The sequence below is a fragment of the Dermacentor silvarum genome, chromosome 11, assembly GCF_013339745.2.
Source record: "Dermacentor silvarum isolate Dsil-2018 chromosome 11, BIME_Dsil_1.4, whole genome shotgun sequence".
Classification (NCBI taxonomy): Eukaryota; Metazoa; Arthropoda; class Arachnida; order Ixodida; family Ixodidae; genus Dermacentor; species Dermacentor silvarum.
Window position 1 is genome coordinate 15050094 of NC_051164.1, and position 18632 is coordinate 15068725.

Genomic DNA, 18632 nt, shown 5'->3' on the forward strand with positions numbered 1-18632 from the left:
ACAGGTCCTGATGGCATCCCAATTATGTTGATAAAGACATTGGGCCCAAAAGCATTAAGAGAGGCAGTGAGCAAAATGATAATGGACGGTAAAGCCCCCGACGGGTGGAGACTGAGCATGATATATAAGGGAAAGGGGGACAAAGCCGACATAAACAACTACCGTCCCATAACAGTGACGTCAGTGGTTTACAGGGTGGTGATGCAGATTATAAAGGACAGACTGCAGGCATGGGTGGAGAGCGAGGAGGTGCTGGGGGAACTACAAAATGGGTTCCGGAAACAAAGAAGGTTAGAAGATAATCTGTTCTCATTGACACAGTGTATTGAAATAGCAGAAAAGGAACACAGGCCCCTATGGCTGGCATTTCTGGATATCAAGGGAGCCTATGACAGTGTAATCCAAAAGGATTTGTGGGACATACTGGACACTCTAGATGTGGAAGATGGAGTAAGAAATCTTTTAAAAGATATATATAAAAGTAACAAGGTGCTTATAAAATGGGAAAACAAGGTATCTGGGCCTATAGAGATACAGCAGGGGCTTAGACAGGGGTGCCCTCTGTCACCTCTGTTGTTCATGCTGTATTTACAAGGATTAGAGAAAAAATTAGAGAGGAGCGGACTTGGCTTCAACCTTTCCTATTTCAAGCAAGGAGAATGGATTAAACAGTCATTACCAGGACTGATGTATGTAGATGACATTGTACTTATGGCTGACAGCAAGGAAGACTTGCAGAGATTAATGGACATCTGCGGTAAAGAGGGAGATAGCTTTGGTTTGAAGTTTAGTAAAGAAAAATCGGCAGTCATGACTTTTAATGATAATCAGGGCAGCGAGCATAGGATACAGGAGGTTACGCTGGAGGTGGTGGATAAGTACAAATATCTTGGAGTGTGGATAAACAATGGGGCTGAGCACCTAACGGAACATGAAAATTATGTGACGGCTAAAGGTAGCAGAAATGCAGCTGTGCTGAAAAATAGGGCACTGTGGAATTACAATAGGTACGAAGTGGTGAGAGGTATTTGGAAAGGGGTGATGGTCCCTAGTTTGACTTTCGGCAATGCGGTCCGGTGCATGAGATCAGAGGTTCGAGCAAGATTGGAAGTTAAGCAGTGAGGGGTAGGTGTGCTCTGGGAGCACGCGGAAATACACCAAATCAGGGGGTACAGGGTGACATGGGATGGACGTCATTCGAGGGCAGGGAAGCCAGCAGCCAGATAGAATTTGAGGAGCGATTGAGAGAAATGGCAGAAAAGCGGGGGGCAAGGAGAGTTTTCAGTTATTTGTACATGAGGAATGTTGTTACAAAATGGAGGAAGCTGACCAGAAAACTGTCAATCAAATATTTGGACTGCAGGAGGGGTGCAAACCAGGAAACAGCGGTTAAGAAAAAGGTTAAGGAAACAGAGAGGGGTCTGTGGAAAACAGGGATGCAGACGAAATCAGCACTGGGAACATACCGAACTTTCAAGCAAGAAATTGCCAAAGAAAATATCTACGATAATTCTAGGGGAAGCTCTTGTTGTTTGAAACCAGGACGGGAGTATTGTGGACTAAGATGTACCGAGTCAAGTACCAAGGTATAGACACGTTGTGCTGTGCGTGTGGAGAAGAAGAGGAAACAGCCTGAACACCTCATACTTTTCTGTAAAGGTCTTAACCCTACAGTGCAAGGTAACGGGGCTGATTTTTTCAAAGCATTTGGGGTTTAGGGACAGTGAAGGCAAAATAGACTTTAAGCGGGTAGAAATAACCAAACAGAGGTTATCTGATTGGTGGATAAAATCAAGGCAGGGGTGAAATTTCACCCACCACAAAGTACAAAATATGTTAGTAGTCATGGTTAGGTGGCGTATGCCACCGCCCGGTTTAAAGGGTTCAGCCTCATCCATCCATCCATCCAGCAAGTAGCCGCGCCGACATCGTCGCCTACCTTGCCGGCTTCCGTTTCCGGCAGCCTCATCCTTTCTTTTGTTTGCCGCCATAGGTGAGTCAGTGAAGCCATTGCCGCTGTAGTGCTCAGTTGGTGTGTGTAACGTTAGGCCAGCATTAAACCGTTCCCTACTATGTGAGTCTTCCTGTGTCCAGCCCAAGCCTCACATCTGGCGCAGTCGACCCCAAACCTCTGCCAAGCCACTCAGCCACGGCAGCGCAAGAATGCCTTTTGATCAACTCCAGCGTCGAACGCCGGTCCGTACGCCTTTCAACCGCATTCGTCATTGTACTCACGCACCCAAGCCGCCGAAGACTCACGCCTGAAGATACTCCTGCCATTTTACCGCTCGTCTGTGTTTACTCCGCATCAGAAGAAAAGCACGGCCGTCATACGAAGAGTGCCGTGAATGTTGACAACTAGCCCTAGTTGACAACTAGGCTTAGCGCTCACTCGCCTAGTCTCCCGTGCGCCCAGCCTCCTTTCTCGGTGCATCATGCCCGGAATTATTTGGGAGGAGCTTGACTCGACGACCATGTCGCGGCTCGGAGTCGACCTTATCCGAGAAGAATTGGCCCGACGCGAGCTAGAGAGCACCGGCTAGAGAGCCATGCAATTGGTATTCCAAGACCTTCAGCCTCGCCCGGACAAAAGCGGCATACGAGTATATCTCGATGACATCCTTATCTACGCAGAGTCATTCGCCACATTCGCAGACCTTATGCAAGAAGCCGTCCAGTTGCTGCATGCCAGTGGACTTAAGGCCTCACGTGACAAATGTTCCTTCGGTCTCGCTTCCATCAAATTTCTTGGGTTGATCATATCAAGCGAAGGCCATCGCCCGGATACAGTGAACTAGATAGCCCGGATACAGAAAGAGCAGCTGCCATGTGCCGTATCGCAACTCCTCGAAACCAAAAGGAAGTCCTTTCCTGGATACAGACAGCCAGCTTTTACCGTCGATTCATCAAGGGTTTCGCTAAAGTGGTAGCCCCTCTTCAAGCCCTTGTCAAGTCGTCCACATTACTGTGGTCCCCAGAATGTGAAAGTGCCTTCCAGACTATTCGCTCAGCCCTCACAGAGCCACCACTACTTGTTCATTTCAATCAATCTGCAGCAACAACAGTAACCACTGAAGCCATAGGAGCAGTGTTGTCACAATTTCAGGACGGCAAAGAACGTGTTATTGCCTATGCTAGCCGATCCCTGACACTAGACGAACGCAAGCTTCACAGTAACGTGTGGGAAGGCATCGCAGTACATTGGGCGATAACAGTGAAATTTCGTCAGTATCTAATCGGAATGAAGTTCGTCCTAGTTACAGATAACTGGACTGTTGCTTGCTTGACCAAGTGTGTGAAACCATCTCGTAGATTTACGTCCATGCTCATGGACTTGGTTGAATTTGACTTCTCTGTCAGACATTTGCCTGGACTTCAGAATGTTGTAGCTGACCATTTGTCTCGACTTTCGTGTGCAGTCACACACTCCGCCCAAACACTGGCTACCGCTCAAGAAAAAGACCCTGAATGCAGCGCAATTCTTCAAAGCCTTGCTGATGGAGATGCCCCGGCCGAGTTCTATGACAACGTCCTATATCATCGGACACCGGCAGGAACCTATGCTGTTGTAGCGTCATTGTCATTGCGCCCCGCCATTCTCCAGGCACTACATGATGGTGCAGGTCACTTCGACGTTAAGCGGACTTTACACAAAGTGCAAGACCGCTACTGGTGGCCAGATACGGAAAAAGCAGTCAAGAGCTACGTGTCATTCTGCCAGTGCTGCCAGCAGTATAACCGTCCAACCTCAAGAAGTGTTGGTTTTCTTGGCAAAATGCCCACTTCAGATGTTCCATTCTCAAGCATTGCTATCGACCACATAACTATATATGCCTCCCAGCAACTCATCACGTACTCAACGTGATTGATTTTGCGACTCGCTTTATTGCTCCAGCAGCCGTTTCGTCAACCTCGGCACGCGAAGTTATTCATACTTTGCATAAAGTATTTTACTGCTATGGTGCACCTGACCACTGCCTCTCTGACCATTAGTCAGCCTTCGAGTCGACAGAGTTCAAGCGGTTCATGCGTCTACATAACGTTGAGCTGCACTTTTCAACAGCCTACCGACCGGAAGGGAAGAGCCTCGTTGAACGTAGCAATACGGGACATTACTTACAGTGTTACGAAAAATATGTGCTTTGCAACCTTTAACATGGCCTGCAAAGCTCCATGAAGCAGCCTTTGCCGTCAACACTTCGGTGAACTAGGCACAAGCTTTTCGCCCTTCCAGTTGCTCTTCAGCTACGTGCCTAAGGTTCCTCTCAAGCAACAACGGTCGCTCCAACAAACTGGCCTTGTTGAGCGCGTCCTCGACGTAACAGCGCAACATTCAGAGGCATCTGCCAATTCAGAAGCAGCTCAAGCCTACCTCAAACGCCACTATGATAGTGCCCATCGCTCTCATAACTTCACAGTAGGTGACCTAGTATGGGTCAAACGTCAAGCGCCAGCGCCCCACGCGAAAATGGCCCCGCGCTTCAGAGGGATATACCGTCTCACTGAGCAGTTGACTGCATCCACATTCAAGGCTTTGCGTGTGTCAGGAGTGACAGCTCGCCTGCTTAACGAGCCAAGAACTGTGCATATTTCGCAAATCAAGTTGTATATGCCTCCGTCATCACCTGTTGCACACCTTTCGTCCAGCCTTTAAGGCCGGGGAGACATCCTCCACTACAGTCCCTGACGATGAAACTACCATCGACCAGACACAGCCTCAGCGCCAACAGCGTGTGCGCCACCTTCCCCGTCACTTGCGAGACTTCGTGCTTGAGTGACTACTACTAAGTGGTTCATTTGGAAAGGAAAGGTTGGCACTATCTTCTGCAGCCCTTGAGGGAGCACGGCTCAGCGCCAACGGGGAGGGGAGAGTGGGAGGAGAAGGAGGGTATAAAGGAAGGTGTTGGTGTCGCCATGGCAGGGGCGAAGCAGACCGGCGGGCAGGAACGGGGTCACGCCATCCGGAGGGTAGGGCCTTGACAGCTCGCAGCTGGCCTGGTGTGGTCAGCCAGTCCAAGGATGGGTGGTGGGGCAGGGCCGGAGGGCCTGCAAAGAAAGGAGCCAGCACCCATGGATGGCCGCAAGGTCATCCATGTGTGCTGGCGGTGATAGAGAGTTGTTGAGAGCCCTGACGAGTCCAGGTACTCAACTACGCTGAGCAGGGCCGGGAGGTGGTTTCGACGGGGGAAGAGGATGTCCTCCTGTCGTGTGGTGGGAAGTCCAAGGCGGCGAAACTCCTGCAGGAGCAGTCCACGGGGTTGGTTGTGTGCCGGGCAGGCCAGCAGGAGGTGCTCCAGTGTCTCTGGCTCACCACAGGAGGCGCAGGTAGGTGAGGCGATGATGCCAAGCCGATGGCGTCGTGCGGCTGTCCAGCAACAGCCGATTCTCAGCCGGAGTAGCAGCGAACTCTCCCTCCGTGCAAGGCCGCGTTGCGGTAGCTGCCATGGAGGGTGTCCCAAGGACACGCGGTTGTCAGGATGGGACACCTGGAGGTGCCGCTGAATCCGGAGCCTCGTGAAGTCCGCGGCTGTGACTGCCGCACTCAAGGGGACGTCACCGTGGTGGGCACTCTTGGCTAGGGCATCAGCCTCCTCGTTGCCCGGGATGCCTACATGAGCAGGAATCCAGTGCAGGGACACCGGGCAACCTGCATCCTGTAGTGCTGCCAGTCGCGTTGAGAGGAGGGCGACCCCCAGGCTCGCCCTCTCCGGCCTCTGCAGGCTCAAGAGGGCTGCCCTGGAGTCGCAGAAGATTGCTGCTGGAGTCTCTGGGGGTTCCTCTGTGAGCAGGTCGACAGCAAGGTGGAGGCCTGCTACCTCCGCTGCTGTGGAGCTCGCATGGGCTGGAAGGCGACACTGCCTACTCTTCTGCAGGGCAGGTATGATGCACGCCGCCGTCGACGAGCCTGTGTCGGGGACCACGGAGCCATCGACGAACACCTGCAGGTGGCCCTCAAGGTCCTCGTGGAGGAGTGAGGCCGCCGTCTGCTGCAATGCGCAGGTCGGTGATCGCCGCTTGGTGATGCCTGGTAGCTCCGTGGTGATGGCGATAGGAGGTCTCTGGGGTGGGGGCAGCTGCACTGTGTTGGGTGGGGGGTTCCCGATCACCTCCTCGTACGGCAGCACAGCCGCCCCATCTGCGAGGAAGGCCGTGAGCGCAAGCGGGTCAGCAGGCCACCGCCGTCTGCAGCATGGTGGAGTCGGTCGATGTGCCGCAGGCCCTGCTGTAGGAGCAGCAGCGGCAAGGGCCACGCTCCAGCCTCGGCCAGGGTGGCAGCGACCTGCGAGTTGCGCGGAACACCTAGGCAGAGCCGAACTGCTGCCCGGTGTTGCAGCTCCAGCTTCTTCAGGCGGGGTGGTGGTAGCGCCACCAGTGGGAGGGCGTACCGCAGGCGTGAGGTGGCTGCTGCATCGAAGAGTTGCAAGGCCCACCTGGTTCTGCAGCCTTGTCCGCGGGCGAGGAGCTGCGAGACGGCCTTGCGGACCCGGAGTACCTGCGCGTACAGGGCCCTGGCAGCAGGCAGCCAGGTGGCGTATTTCTATTTGCGCCCCCAGCCAGGTGAGCCGGTGGTCAATGCGTAGCCCCAGGTATGCGACTGCCGTGCTCCAGGGGATGGCGACGTCCTGCAGGTGCAGCCGGGCAGCTTGGCGGCGAGCGGCTGCTCGCGGGTGGAGCAGCATGGCCTCCGTCTTCTTGGCCGAGATGTCCAGGCCGATGCTGCTCAGGTAGGCCGCTGCAGTGTCCAAGGCTCTCTGCAGGGCCTTGCGTGCGCTGCGAAGGTGCTGCGGTCGTCCTCGGACCCACAGGGCGATGTCATCTGCATAGATCGAGGACTCGACAGGAAAGTGAGGGTCGATCGGCAGGGCGGCAGGCAGCCGAGCTTGAGTGACTGTAGACGCTAAGTTAGACCAAGGGACTTGGTCACCTGGACGGGGGTGGAATGTGAGTGATGTGTGCTTGGCCTAGTTGGTGTGGGCGGCTACAGATGGCGCAACGTGTCCTGCGCAGCAACTAGCCGCGCCGACATCGTCACCTACCTTGACTACTTCCGTTTCCGGCAGCCTCATCCTTTTTTAGTTTGCCGCCATGGGCGAGTCAGTGAAGCCATTGCCGCTGTAGTGCTCACTTGATGTGATGTGTGTGTAACGTTAAGCCAGCATTAAACCGTTCCCTACTATGTGAGTCTTCCTGTGTCCAGCCCAAGCCTCACAGCCACAGGAACGTATGCATGGCCGTATGCGAGTTGCTTTCTGACACAAAGAGAATACCTAGTTAAATGACTGATTTATAATTCATTATTTTACAAAATTAAAATTTAAGTTAACTTACTGGTTTATTATTTTACAAAATCCCAATTTGAATTGATTAAAGTTTATTACCTTCTAGTTTGCTCTCGTTTCAAAAAGCACACGTTTTTCTATTGACCCTTTTCGCGGAGCAGTTTGTTTTAGAGAAACGAGATGGCGCTCACGGCGGCGCGCCATGCCTCTCCTCAGCGACCGCGCACGACTACGAAACCATTACCGCTTCTACCTTGCTTCTGTGCGATCAGCTGTCGGAAATGCAACTGAGTTTTCGCTAACACACTGTGCTCCAATCATGCTAGATTGAATCATGTGGATTGAAGACGTGTGCAGCAGTTGGCTGCAAAAATAGTGACTGGCATGTTAAGGAATAAAATGAATCTGTGTGGCCAAGTTCGCGGACCACTGCTGCAACTGTCCGAACCTGTTACCAGCACTTCGCGATCTACGGCTTTCCTCGAGAATACAGAAATTTGCTCATCCGCCAGCCTTGTATCGCTAACCTTCAAAGAAAGGGCTTCATCCCCAGAACGTCGGCAAGAGTGAGTACCACTCGTTAAACAATGTCAAAGAGAGTAGCGCCGCTTCCTGTCATAGTAAGTTTCGCGCACGTTATCTATACACATATGTCCCAAATTGCAGGAAAACTTACACCCACTCTATCGCCGACGTATCAAGAATAAGTGAATGAGCGCACACTTGAATATATCCGCACGGTATACGCACAATAAATGACGGACTACGCCTATGGCGCACGAATGGTCGAAGCTGAATGTTTCGTGACGGTCCACAAGAGTAAGCGAGTTACTAGCTGTAATATATATTTGCTACAATTAAGGTATTACAATGTACAAAACAGCTACATTTCAACCCTTGTGCGCAGCAAGAACAAATCTATCGGAACTGAGCACACCCGCGAGCGATTAGGCAGAAAATAATCATAGTGGCCACACCGAGGAACTTCACTGAGTCAGAAACTGACAAGCCACTGCTTCGAAATATTTGCCGAATAAAGAACAAAAAGCAAAACGCACTAATACTGACTGAATTCATAATCGGAAAGATTGGATAGCTTGGAATATATATTTAACTCCGCTTTTAGAACAAGCACCATATACGCTGCTTGCGCCATTTGGACATAGCTTAATCAGCTCCGAAAGCGCTTTTGCAGGTTCTCTGAAGCTGTGATCAAAGCTTCGTGTCGTCCAACTTGTCACCGTCTACGATATCTCCGAAAACATAGGTTTTCTAAGCCGCGCCGGCGTCATACACTTCCATTGTAAACAAGGAGGCAACGGAGGCAGTTGAGGCAAGCAATGGACGCGTCACCACGTCATCAGACATGGCAGCGCCCACGGGATCGCCGCGAAAAGGGTCAATAAAAAAATGTCCCTAACATAAGTTATCTCTAATCATTGTATAATTTAAACTATTCCCTCACATACTATACTTTTTCCCTCAAGCTTTCTAGCAAGGTTACTGTTACGTCTCAAAACGGTGATGCGTCCCACGAGGCACCCGGCCGAACGGCGACGGGGCCCGACACCGACTGCGACGCACAAACAAAGGAGCTCATTTCGAGGCGACAACAACCGCCGCCCTTCGTGGAAGCGGTAACTACCGCGAAGGCCACTCTCCTGACAAGCTGACCGTCACGGAGAGACCAATAATTGATGCAAGGGGTCAAAGCCGAGGACTTCCGTGTGGACTGTGTCGACTGAAGGTTCCCAAATTATCACGTGGTTGCCTCGTATGCGGGGGCGATCGCGCAACATTGGAGGCGGAGTCCGGCGGAACGGTGCGTCTTCACGGGCCGAATTTTGCGAACGATTCGACGATTGCGATTGGCCGAGACACAGTCGTCAGTTTCCCTAGTCTAGTCACCCAGGGAAATGAACTGCTGTAAAAGCGGACACCTTTGATGCATTGAGGGCGTTCTGGCGTGCTGACATGTGCGCGCTCACACATTTAAAGTGCTCTTACATGGAGTGGGCTTCCATATCTGGAGCCAGTGTAAATAATGCAAAATAAACCCTTTTCTTTCGCTCCTACTCCCGGGCGTACTCATTCCTGTGCCTAGAGGATTCCGGGCCTCAACGCTACCCCGAGCCGCGACACTACCCTGCCGTACTGACAGCTTTATTAACGCGACAGCGTTAAGGGCCCCGTGTCGCAGCAAATTCGGCGTCGGTGGCATTGCCCCGACACCAAAATCATTTCGAACCACCCCGACCGCGCAGTCCCTCTGCGTGGCGCAAGCTGTTAGGAAACAAAATTGAATTTCTCAAAGTAATATCCGTCAGCAAATCGTAAAGTACGACTTAACCACAACCTGCAGACATGATAGCGTCGGATTGTAATTTGAATGTACGAGAAAACATAATTCTGTTACGAGGAAACTCAAACACAAACCCCTTTTCCAGAATTTCTACCATACAACAGCGGCACGCCCGGGTAGGTTACTTGCTAAAACACCATCCAGATGGCGCTCGCGTTCTCGGCATGTCAAACTGGGACTTAGCCTGCGTAATGCGTTTTGGACACGCGCACGCCTCGGGGTAACAGCAAACAATTAAAAAAATAATGAAACAAGGTCCTAGGGACTTCACATTTTGATATAAGACGGCTTATATTGCCCCTGGAAAAATGTCTTCTCAGCAATGCATTTGTGTTTAAAAGTAAAGCCCACTTTAAGGGCATCGGTATAAGTTTGGTCTCTGTAAGCTGGCTTTCCCACGCTCTGTGCTGCAGTGAAGCCTACTCAGAAAGAAAAAAAATGCGATGCGAACGGGGCCGTATAACGCTATCGCGTTCCACTCTTAAAGGCGAAGCTTAAGCGTCCTCCATTTTTTCTACAATTTCTTCTTTCATTTCATTGTTTCTTTTGAATTAAAACGACCCTTCCTGTACCTTCTCCCTTGAGGGGAATCGGCTCTTCGGGACAATTTTTTAATAAAGTTCATTGACTGACTGACTGACTTGCAACAAAGGTTGTTTTTATTTATGCTATTTGTATGTGAGCATTTCTGTGCTAGGATATATGTTTTAATAGGAAAATCAGAGTTGGCTCCGAGCTAAAGCGTCATGCAGGGTACTCGTGTGTGAGAAGGCAGTTGCCGTTGAGCAGCATATGACTGCCGAATAATTTGACAAGCCATTTTGGTCATTGGCCCTGATGCACAGAGAAACATTATTGTATAAAACGAAATTTGAGGTCCCGTGGTTGGGGCCCTTAGTCTAGGGCTCCACTGGCGTGAGTGGCTCGCTGGGCTTGGTCTAGTGACGACCACCCCCCTGATGCATAGACCTTACCTGAGACAAAAAGCATGTTATAAGATAGGCTCAAAACATATGAATACACTCTATGCGGGAAAAAAGAACTCCAACATAAAATTCATTGTTGTGCACAGTGCATCCCTATGGTCTAAGCCTGTATTACGGGAAGTCCATTTCACATCGGTGGCAACAACATATCAAATTCCGTGTATGTCAAGGCAGGTTACGTAGTGCCACTGCAGGCATTCTCTCCTCAATATGTGGAAGACTGCCATGATTTCTCTTTCTACAGTAACATTTGCTAATAGTTTGTGAAATCGTGTACTAGTTTTCCACCATTTGTTGTGTTCGTCTCGTCCGAAGAGCAAGTCACTAAAATAAATGGCAGCATACACTACCCATTTTCCTTGCGTTGTTGAACTTGGCATGCGTACAAGAAAAGTAGCGACAACGCAGACGCTCGTTGTAACTGAAATTTATTTTATTCAGCTTTTATTCAGGAGCAACAGCAACAACAAAAGGAAGAACAGTTCACTATAGAAACGAATGGCACCGCACTGGTATTTTTTATGTACAGACGATAATTGTTTGTGCAACTGCTTGATACAACAGGCAAAATCTTGTGTTTTACAGCACTGTACATATTCAGGTGTTCATTCAGCACGGCATTAATACACACCGTACGTGGGACAGGATAAAACCCTTTTTGTCTGGTGAAACACCAGCGACAAGAAAATAATAGACGTTCCGCATCGCCATTGATTTGAGCGCCACCTGGATTCCTCCGAGCGATACTGTGGCTTGTCATAAGCACCACCACTTGTTGGTCAGCGCTGTTATAATGGAACGTTGACCTGTAGTCTCGTATTTAGCAACCACAATAATTTGTCAGATGTCTTCCACGGTACTGTTACTGCTTGTTTCTTTCGTTTCCTTTTTTTTTTACCGCCAATCAAGTCAATGTTTTTCTCGACGTCACGAAATACCTCAACACGATTCTGCGGCTAATGAAGCTCCAATTATGGAGCCTGCTTGTCGATCGACTGTGCTGGAAAAAATGAATTTCGAATCACAACAAGCTTCAGTGCATTAGCCAGTGAGGAATGCGCGCCAGAACGTTCGCGTGAAAATGTTTTTACACATGTTTGCGTGCCCTTTGCAAAATGGACCCCAGCTATACGTGTCAATAGTAACTATACATTCAAGCCGGCTATTCAGTGCTGGCCCGATACACGCTTAATTTTGGCGCAATCTGCCCTTCATTTAAGTGCTGAATGCCAGTTTATCTGGATGTTTGCTTATGCTTGAGGTAAGTCAGTGGGAGACGCTTTTACTCTTTGAAGAGGGAGCACCTTATAGAATCTTAAAAGTGAAAATTCGAAACGCATGCACCGGCGCCCATCATCGAGCGCAACTCAGTTGAACTCAGCTCCGCGGAGCGCGCCAGGGCTCCAGTATTCGCCGCGGGAAACAGCGTGGCGCCCTGATCGCCAGCGATGTCGAGAGAGGGTGATGACTCCACCTGCGTCGTTATCTCTTCGGAGCGTCTCGACTTGTCGAAAGGTTGAACTACTCATTACGCTGGCGACGCAACTCTGTTTGAAGCAGAGACGTCTTTAAGCCCATCGTGAACATATCCGTTCATAAATAGATTTTTTTTTCGGAACTGTACATACTTTGGCGAAATTGCGGATGGAGGATAGAGGATGACACAGTCGAGAGAGAAATGTTTTGGTTCTAGTTTTTTTATAGGCTTCATCAGATGAAGCAAAAAAAAAAAAAAATTCCGCTCACTCGCAAAGATTTCATCGATGGGACCGACGTACGACATCGTTCAACAAAGAAGAAAAAAGAAGCGCATCAATCATGTAGCATCATGAGAATGCGAGTCTTCTCGAACACGAATACATTTGGCGGCAGTCTTTCTTTTTTGCTTGCGCGAGATAGCTGCTTATATTTACGGACTATACTCCTAGCTTCAGGCTTGAGCTTCTGATCATACATAATTAGCGTGATATGTGTGTATGAATAATGATACAACTGTGGCATTCGGCAATGAACAAACAAAAGCTGTCTCAGCGATACATGCGCACGACTATAAGTAAACCAATGCCCGAATGTCAAAATTTATTTTGGCTGACTGCTTCGTGGAGACCCCCTACGACAGCCACAATGAAACAGCACGAACACATGTGTGTGCATCGCCAAGAAGTTAGCGACATTTCCACATCTCTGTCATGCGGCCTGTTGCCAAGTGTGGCCCTCTCCTTTCAAAGAGTCGAACACCGATGTCACGCTCGATGCATTGATTAAAATCGCCACCATACTTGACATGTTTACAACTATGACGGTGACCATGTGCAACGCGGTGTGACGTTGCGACACTTGGCTTGTCTGAACTGAGAAGCATTTGTTTCGCACAAACTTCACATTGCAAGACGCAGAGACGTTATCCAACATAGACTCGGAATAAAGCCGATATTGAGACAGCAAACGCCACTTTCATAATTCTCCAGTGTAAATATGGGTGAAAGAAACGTCAAAATAAAACAACAGGATCACGCAAACCTCATTAGATGAATGACGCTTTAGAGTATGAATAGCGCAAAAAAAAAAAAAAAAAAAATCGAAAGGGCAACGCTCCAGAGCAGCACCGATGCTCTCGATTATTTCTTTTAATTTTTTTTTGTGCCAGCCTTTTTACTGAAAGCGTGAATGAATTTGACCTTTGGCGAGTCATCTTAAATCACATTGAGCTATCACTTGATGCGCAAATGCAGGAGGTGAAAATGCTGAGCATGAAACGGCAATATTAAGAACGTCCCCCGCTATCAAAAAAAAAAAAAAAATTCATTTTGTTGTGAGTGGCTGCTAATTTGCATTGGCATGGCTTAGGGTGCGCTAGATTTCTACGGTAGATAAAAGTACCGGATATTTCTGCTTGTGACGTAGCTATTGAGGTGACGAATAAGGCTCAGTTTTCTGCCGTCACTTGCTCGACAAGCAGCTCAATCTCGGAACAGCTGCAACCGCGAGATGGGATGTTGCATCGGTACAACCTTCGACGCGCGTAGGTACTGGATTTGAGATGGCATAAAAATACTGCGCATATCGGCGGAACTCTTATCGAATGAATGTTTACACATGGTGGTTGGACAAAAAACTGTGCAGCTAGACAATGGATTATTGTGCTTAATGACGACCTCTTGCGAGAAGAAAATGCACTCGGACTCTTGAGAGCTCTACTTCAGTCATCTATGCGCGTTCGGAGAAGGATAAAACGATGACATTGAAGGGAAATCGCGAAGGTGCGATAACGACTTGGCGCTTGCCATCTTTTTTTGTGGTCATGTTACAAGACGTGACGTCATCCCCGTTACACCAATCTCCAAACATGTTCTTCGTGTGCTTCGTCGACCAGCTACAGTCGCCAATGCGACTCTGAACTCGACGCGACACCGTGTATTAGTTTGCGGGCGAGTAGCTATCCTCATGATTATTGTGCCAAGGTGAAAAATAAAATAAAGAAAAAACGTGCACGCGACACACGCTATGCAGCGAACGCTACCGCTGCTTCGATTTGCGAACCACCTGTCGTGATATGACCGAAGCTCAGCTCTGCTTGTGTCCTTTTCGTGGCGCTGTATGGTCACGTGACTGGATAATATACGAAAAGTGTCAACATCCCGCATCCTATCATCGATCGACGCTTCGTGGAAGTACGCCTGCAATACAGCGGCAAACGGTAAGCCTCGAAGTACGCCCCCATAGTCGTTGCTTGAAGAAAGTCGTATAATAGTTGGGTCATGCTTCGGCGATCCTTGCCACGTTTGCCACAACGCTGCTCACATTCCTTTGGGGAGAGTCACAGATTCGAGAGTCCGCAACGGAACGAGCAGCCCACAGGCGTTCGAATGTTAAGCCTAACTTGCGCAAAAATGGTAGCCGCACGTGGGAAGCATAGCGTGAACGTCCGTCGTCTTTTGACGCACAGTTGAAGCCACTAACTGAGACAGTAAAAGCCGATACAAGTTTGACCGCAACAGTAAGGGTGGGGACGGTCGAGACTTCTCGTACTGTGTGGCTTCCGAAAAAAAGAAGCACGAGTATATCAAGACAAAAGGCAGCCGCGCTCACCAACTCGATCTGGCCCTTGCGTCACTAAAGCGTCGAAGATGAGCGAATACGGCGCCGGTGTCTCTTGGAATGCGCGTCGGAGTATCTGGGACGATGCCGAACAAAAATTAAGTGGTACAGTATAGGAACCATCACGAGAAACGACACACTTAAGGCAAAAAGCGAAATGACACGTCGACGTGAAAACTAGTGCACGGTTCCCTTGAAGGGTGCAGAAAACTTCGCATCGAGAACACTGCTACCGACCTCCATTTTGCAGGGGCGCTTCGCTTGGCTTCTTTTGCATTACTTTGTCTTTCATTCCAACAAAGAAATGTATTGTGCGCGCTGTTGACGAAAGCAGAGCCCTGCACGTTAATTTGATGCACCGTAAGCTATATAATGCGCACAAGCAACGCACGCTGTTGTCATCTGCGAATTTGCGCCCACTTAAAAAATGGCGTCGTTTCTCTCTCTTTTTTTCTCTTTCTTCTGCGGCTGAGCAGTTGCTTGCTAGAAAGTAGGCGTTAAGAGCAGGACGAAGACGTTTCCCGCAGACGACGCTGCGTCTTGGTCCACTGCCGAGAAGACAAGGCGCTCGCGCCCGATTGCTGCTTGCTTATATATGACAAGACCAGATGAGCATTTTTTGTTTTCTCGAGCAATACACAGCCCTATTTTGCACTCACGACATCCCCCCTTTTTTTTCTTGGTCACTTTCGTCTTTCGAGCACCCAGACCTCTCAGTAGTCGAAAGTATCGTGGCCACTATGGTCTCATTTTATTATTCTTCGATGTGTGGGCTCCACGGCGCGAACTAAGCGCTCCGGTTCCCAGTGTTTGCCACTTCCTTTCCTATTCACCTCTGTTTTCTTTCCAGCACGAACAAAACGGGCTTTAGAAACTCAGATCTGGATAAACCACCCGCGTCATTCTGAACCTTTCGTCTTGCTTTTCCTTTCACGTGAACCGGCACTTGAACGAGCTCCTGCTGTCGTCAAGCCCTTCTAGCCACGCCAAATGCCTCAGCCCAAGTCACCCTCTAGCGTCGGTCGTCTGCAGTCAACAGCGCTGGCTATATATAGTATATACGTCGTCTGCTACGTTGTCGTCTGCTATCAGTTGAACTCCACATAATAAAACGAGCTGCGCACTTCGCACAGCGTGAGCGCGATGAACACTGTTTCACTCTGGGACGTGGTACAGGTGGTTTCTTTTTCAAGGAAGCAACGGGGCGAGAACACGTAAAAGTGGTGCGTGGCTGTAGTCTCAGAAAGAAGGTTCGGGCACAGGTGGGGCACAGGCTCTAGCCGCGCGATGAGCTTACAAAGGTGTGCACGGCTGTCTCACCGTCTTGCACACCTTATGGCACCGTGGACTTTCTCCGGAAAGCTTTAGCTAACGAATAAAGAAAAAAAAAAGAAGGGGCTGACGGGTTTTTATCCTTCTGTGGTCATTATTATCCTCGACGGTGGCCGGGCAACCACACAAACTCAGCAACACTGTGCTTTGCCTTTCGCCTGGTTAAGATTGTTTAGGTACTCTAAGCTTCTTTTCGCTTACCGAGTTGACTGGTCGTTTGGCGCAGCTGCCTTCGCATGACGGCAAAGTCACCGCCTTAGTCGGTTTCACGTGAGAAAGTCATGGCGGTCGAAGCGTACCGACGTGCCAAGAGTGCACTGTAAGTTTTTGGTCGACCAGAACCACGTTGTCCAGTCATTACTCCGCTTAACTTATGTTTGTTCGCTACGCGTTTTAGGCGCGAATACGCGTCTAAAATGCCTATTCTTCATTCCGGTGTCGTAGGTGAAACGACCTCATGTTTTTATTTCGCATAGTGAAGTTTTCAAGCAACATCTATGACGATGGCGAATAACCCGACACAAGCGCGCACTTGCTCCAGCTCCTGTGCAGGTCACGTTGTTGCAACACCCGCATTCAACCTCATCGTTAGCACTCGGTCATTTACGCCAACAATTTCTTGCTGATCTCCCCAGTTTCATCGCTACAATATAAACCTCTGATTCGAGTTTCAGGGACCAAAGGGTATGCCATCATTCTTTCCTTCTATTCTCATCTCGGCGAAAATTGTGCGTCCTTAACAAGAATTTAAAGTTAAATTGCAAAAGGAACCCCGGCCTACCGTCGTTTTCTTGATTCGTATTTGTTTTTGTTTCTCGAATAATTATAATATCGAAAGAAGAAGTAACCAGAATGATTGCGGCTGTAACCTGGTCCACTCTTCTGGTAATAGATGTGCCCGCTGGGAGAAGGGGTTCGAACGTGCTCGCTCGTGTTTTTGCATTATATACATACATAGGTTGCAGTAACATTTCCGCACATACACGGTACAGGTGTTTCATGTGTATAATACATAATATATACGCCAGGTTCATCAAGCAAGAATGAACGCTGTTAGACGCGGGGCCACTAAAGCCTGTCCAGTTCGCCTCGACGATATGTAAGTACACATCAGTAGTGTGTGTCCATCTCGTCTGGCAACCTAGTCTTCACACCGAAAAAATAAATGTTGCATACGCACCACTCGCCCTCGCATTCATCTTTTTCTTTTTGTCTTACTCGCCTCACAAAACTCAATGACCAATCGCCATTTGTCAGCACCCATCGTTCGGCACCACGATAGAAACGTTGTAGTCGGTTTCTTGGCCATAGCGCGTGCTTAGAAGCGACGCGGTTGCCGCGCAGAGTATCGTCGACGGCGCCGGAACGCCGGTTCCATTCCGTCTGCACGGACGAAAGGGCGCCGCCATTTTATCGTGCTCCTGCAGTCTCGTCGCTATTCGTCCATTTGTTCTGTTCCGCAGCTACGCACTCTCCATGCAGGAGTATCGTTTGCAACGACAGACGCAGTCTCGGTAACTGAGCTCTTCGTCTGCTTTCAGAGAAAAGTCAGCCGGTTCTGCTGCAACGCCACTTGCGAACACGTACACTTCTACTTTAGGCAGATTGTTTTCTACGCGTTTCTGCCTAAAACAGCCACCAGCTCAAGCACTGAGACGCATGTCGTGATGGGAGACTTGACTTGCCGCATCCTTTTTTTGAGGAAGCTTAGTAGTTTTCCTTGTCCCGTTTCTGACATGGAGCGCCATCTTTAACCATGAAGCTCAGCGTCTGCAGTTTTTCGAAGCGCGGGAAAGTCATATACTTACGTCGTTTGGTGCCTCATGCAACGCACTTTCTACTGCAGCGCCCTCTTAACGCTCTGCGGTGATACGTCTCTGTGAAGTTATAGAAAGGCCACATAATCATCTCTGGGATTCTTGTGGTCTTGCGCCTTTAGGTCCACCATTTTTCCTCCGCTCGTGTGAACAGTCAGCTAGCACGCGTCCAGATCAACCACACTTGCTCATTTCGAGGGGGAAAACAGAAAGAAAAAGGAGAAATGGAAGAAGATAGTGACAGTGACTGATCAGAAGGTGTCGTTCAAGTAAGCCATCTGTAAGACGTACCCACCAAATACAACCCATGCGCAGGATACTAACGAGTTCGTGGACCGAACGCTCACGGAGGCTTCGGGAGGCAAGAAAAAAAAAAAAGACGCAGTCGCCACATTTATTGTTCAAACATGCCAAAATGGTTCGAAGTCTGCTTTGCGCGACCCTACTCGTAACGCTCCGTAAATATAGTCATTTCAACGTAACAAAATGAGAAAATATATGTCGTCTATAAATTTCTCCGGGGCTATGCGGTAAAAGCTATGTAGTAAGAAAAAGCACAGGAAAAAATATACGAGCCATCTGCGAGCGGAAATGCGTGCTGTATCACACCCGAGGTATAGGCGAACGGGAAAGAATACACCTTTGATGTGCATCGACCGTATTCGCTATAGCAGACGATGCAGGTAAACTGTAAATAACACACGGCGTTTCATTATTATTTCACCGTCTTCAGAGCGAATGTGTTTGCTGGATATGG

At 49.3% G+C, this 18632-nt stretch overlaps 1 protein-coding gene across 1 annotated transcript; it reads right to left on the minus strand.

The window, feature by feature from the left end:
• Positions 1 to 4952: 4952 nt before the first annotated feature.
• LOC125941567 (uncharacterized) lies at positions 4953 to 12411 on the minus strand. The gene is made up of 4 exons (XM_049659094.1): positions 12375 to 12411; positions 6494 to 6817; positions 6178 to 6405; positions 4953 to 6136 (listed from the first exon to the last, which is right to left on the minus strand). The coding sequence occupies exons 1-4, from the start codon at positions 12409 to 12411 to the stop codon at positions 4953 to 4955; spliced, it is 1773 nt and encodes a 590-aa protein (XP_049515051.1).
• Between the last annotated feature and the right edge of the window lie 6221 nt (positions 12412 to 18632).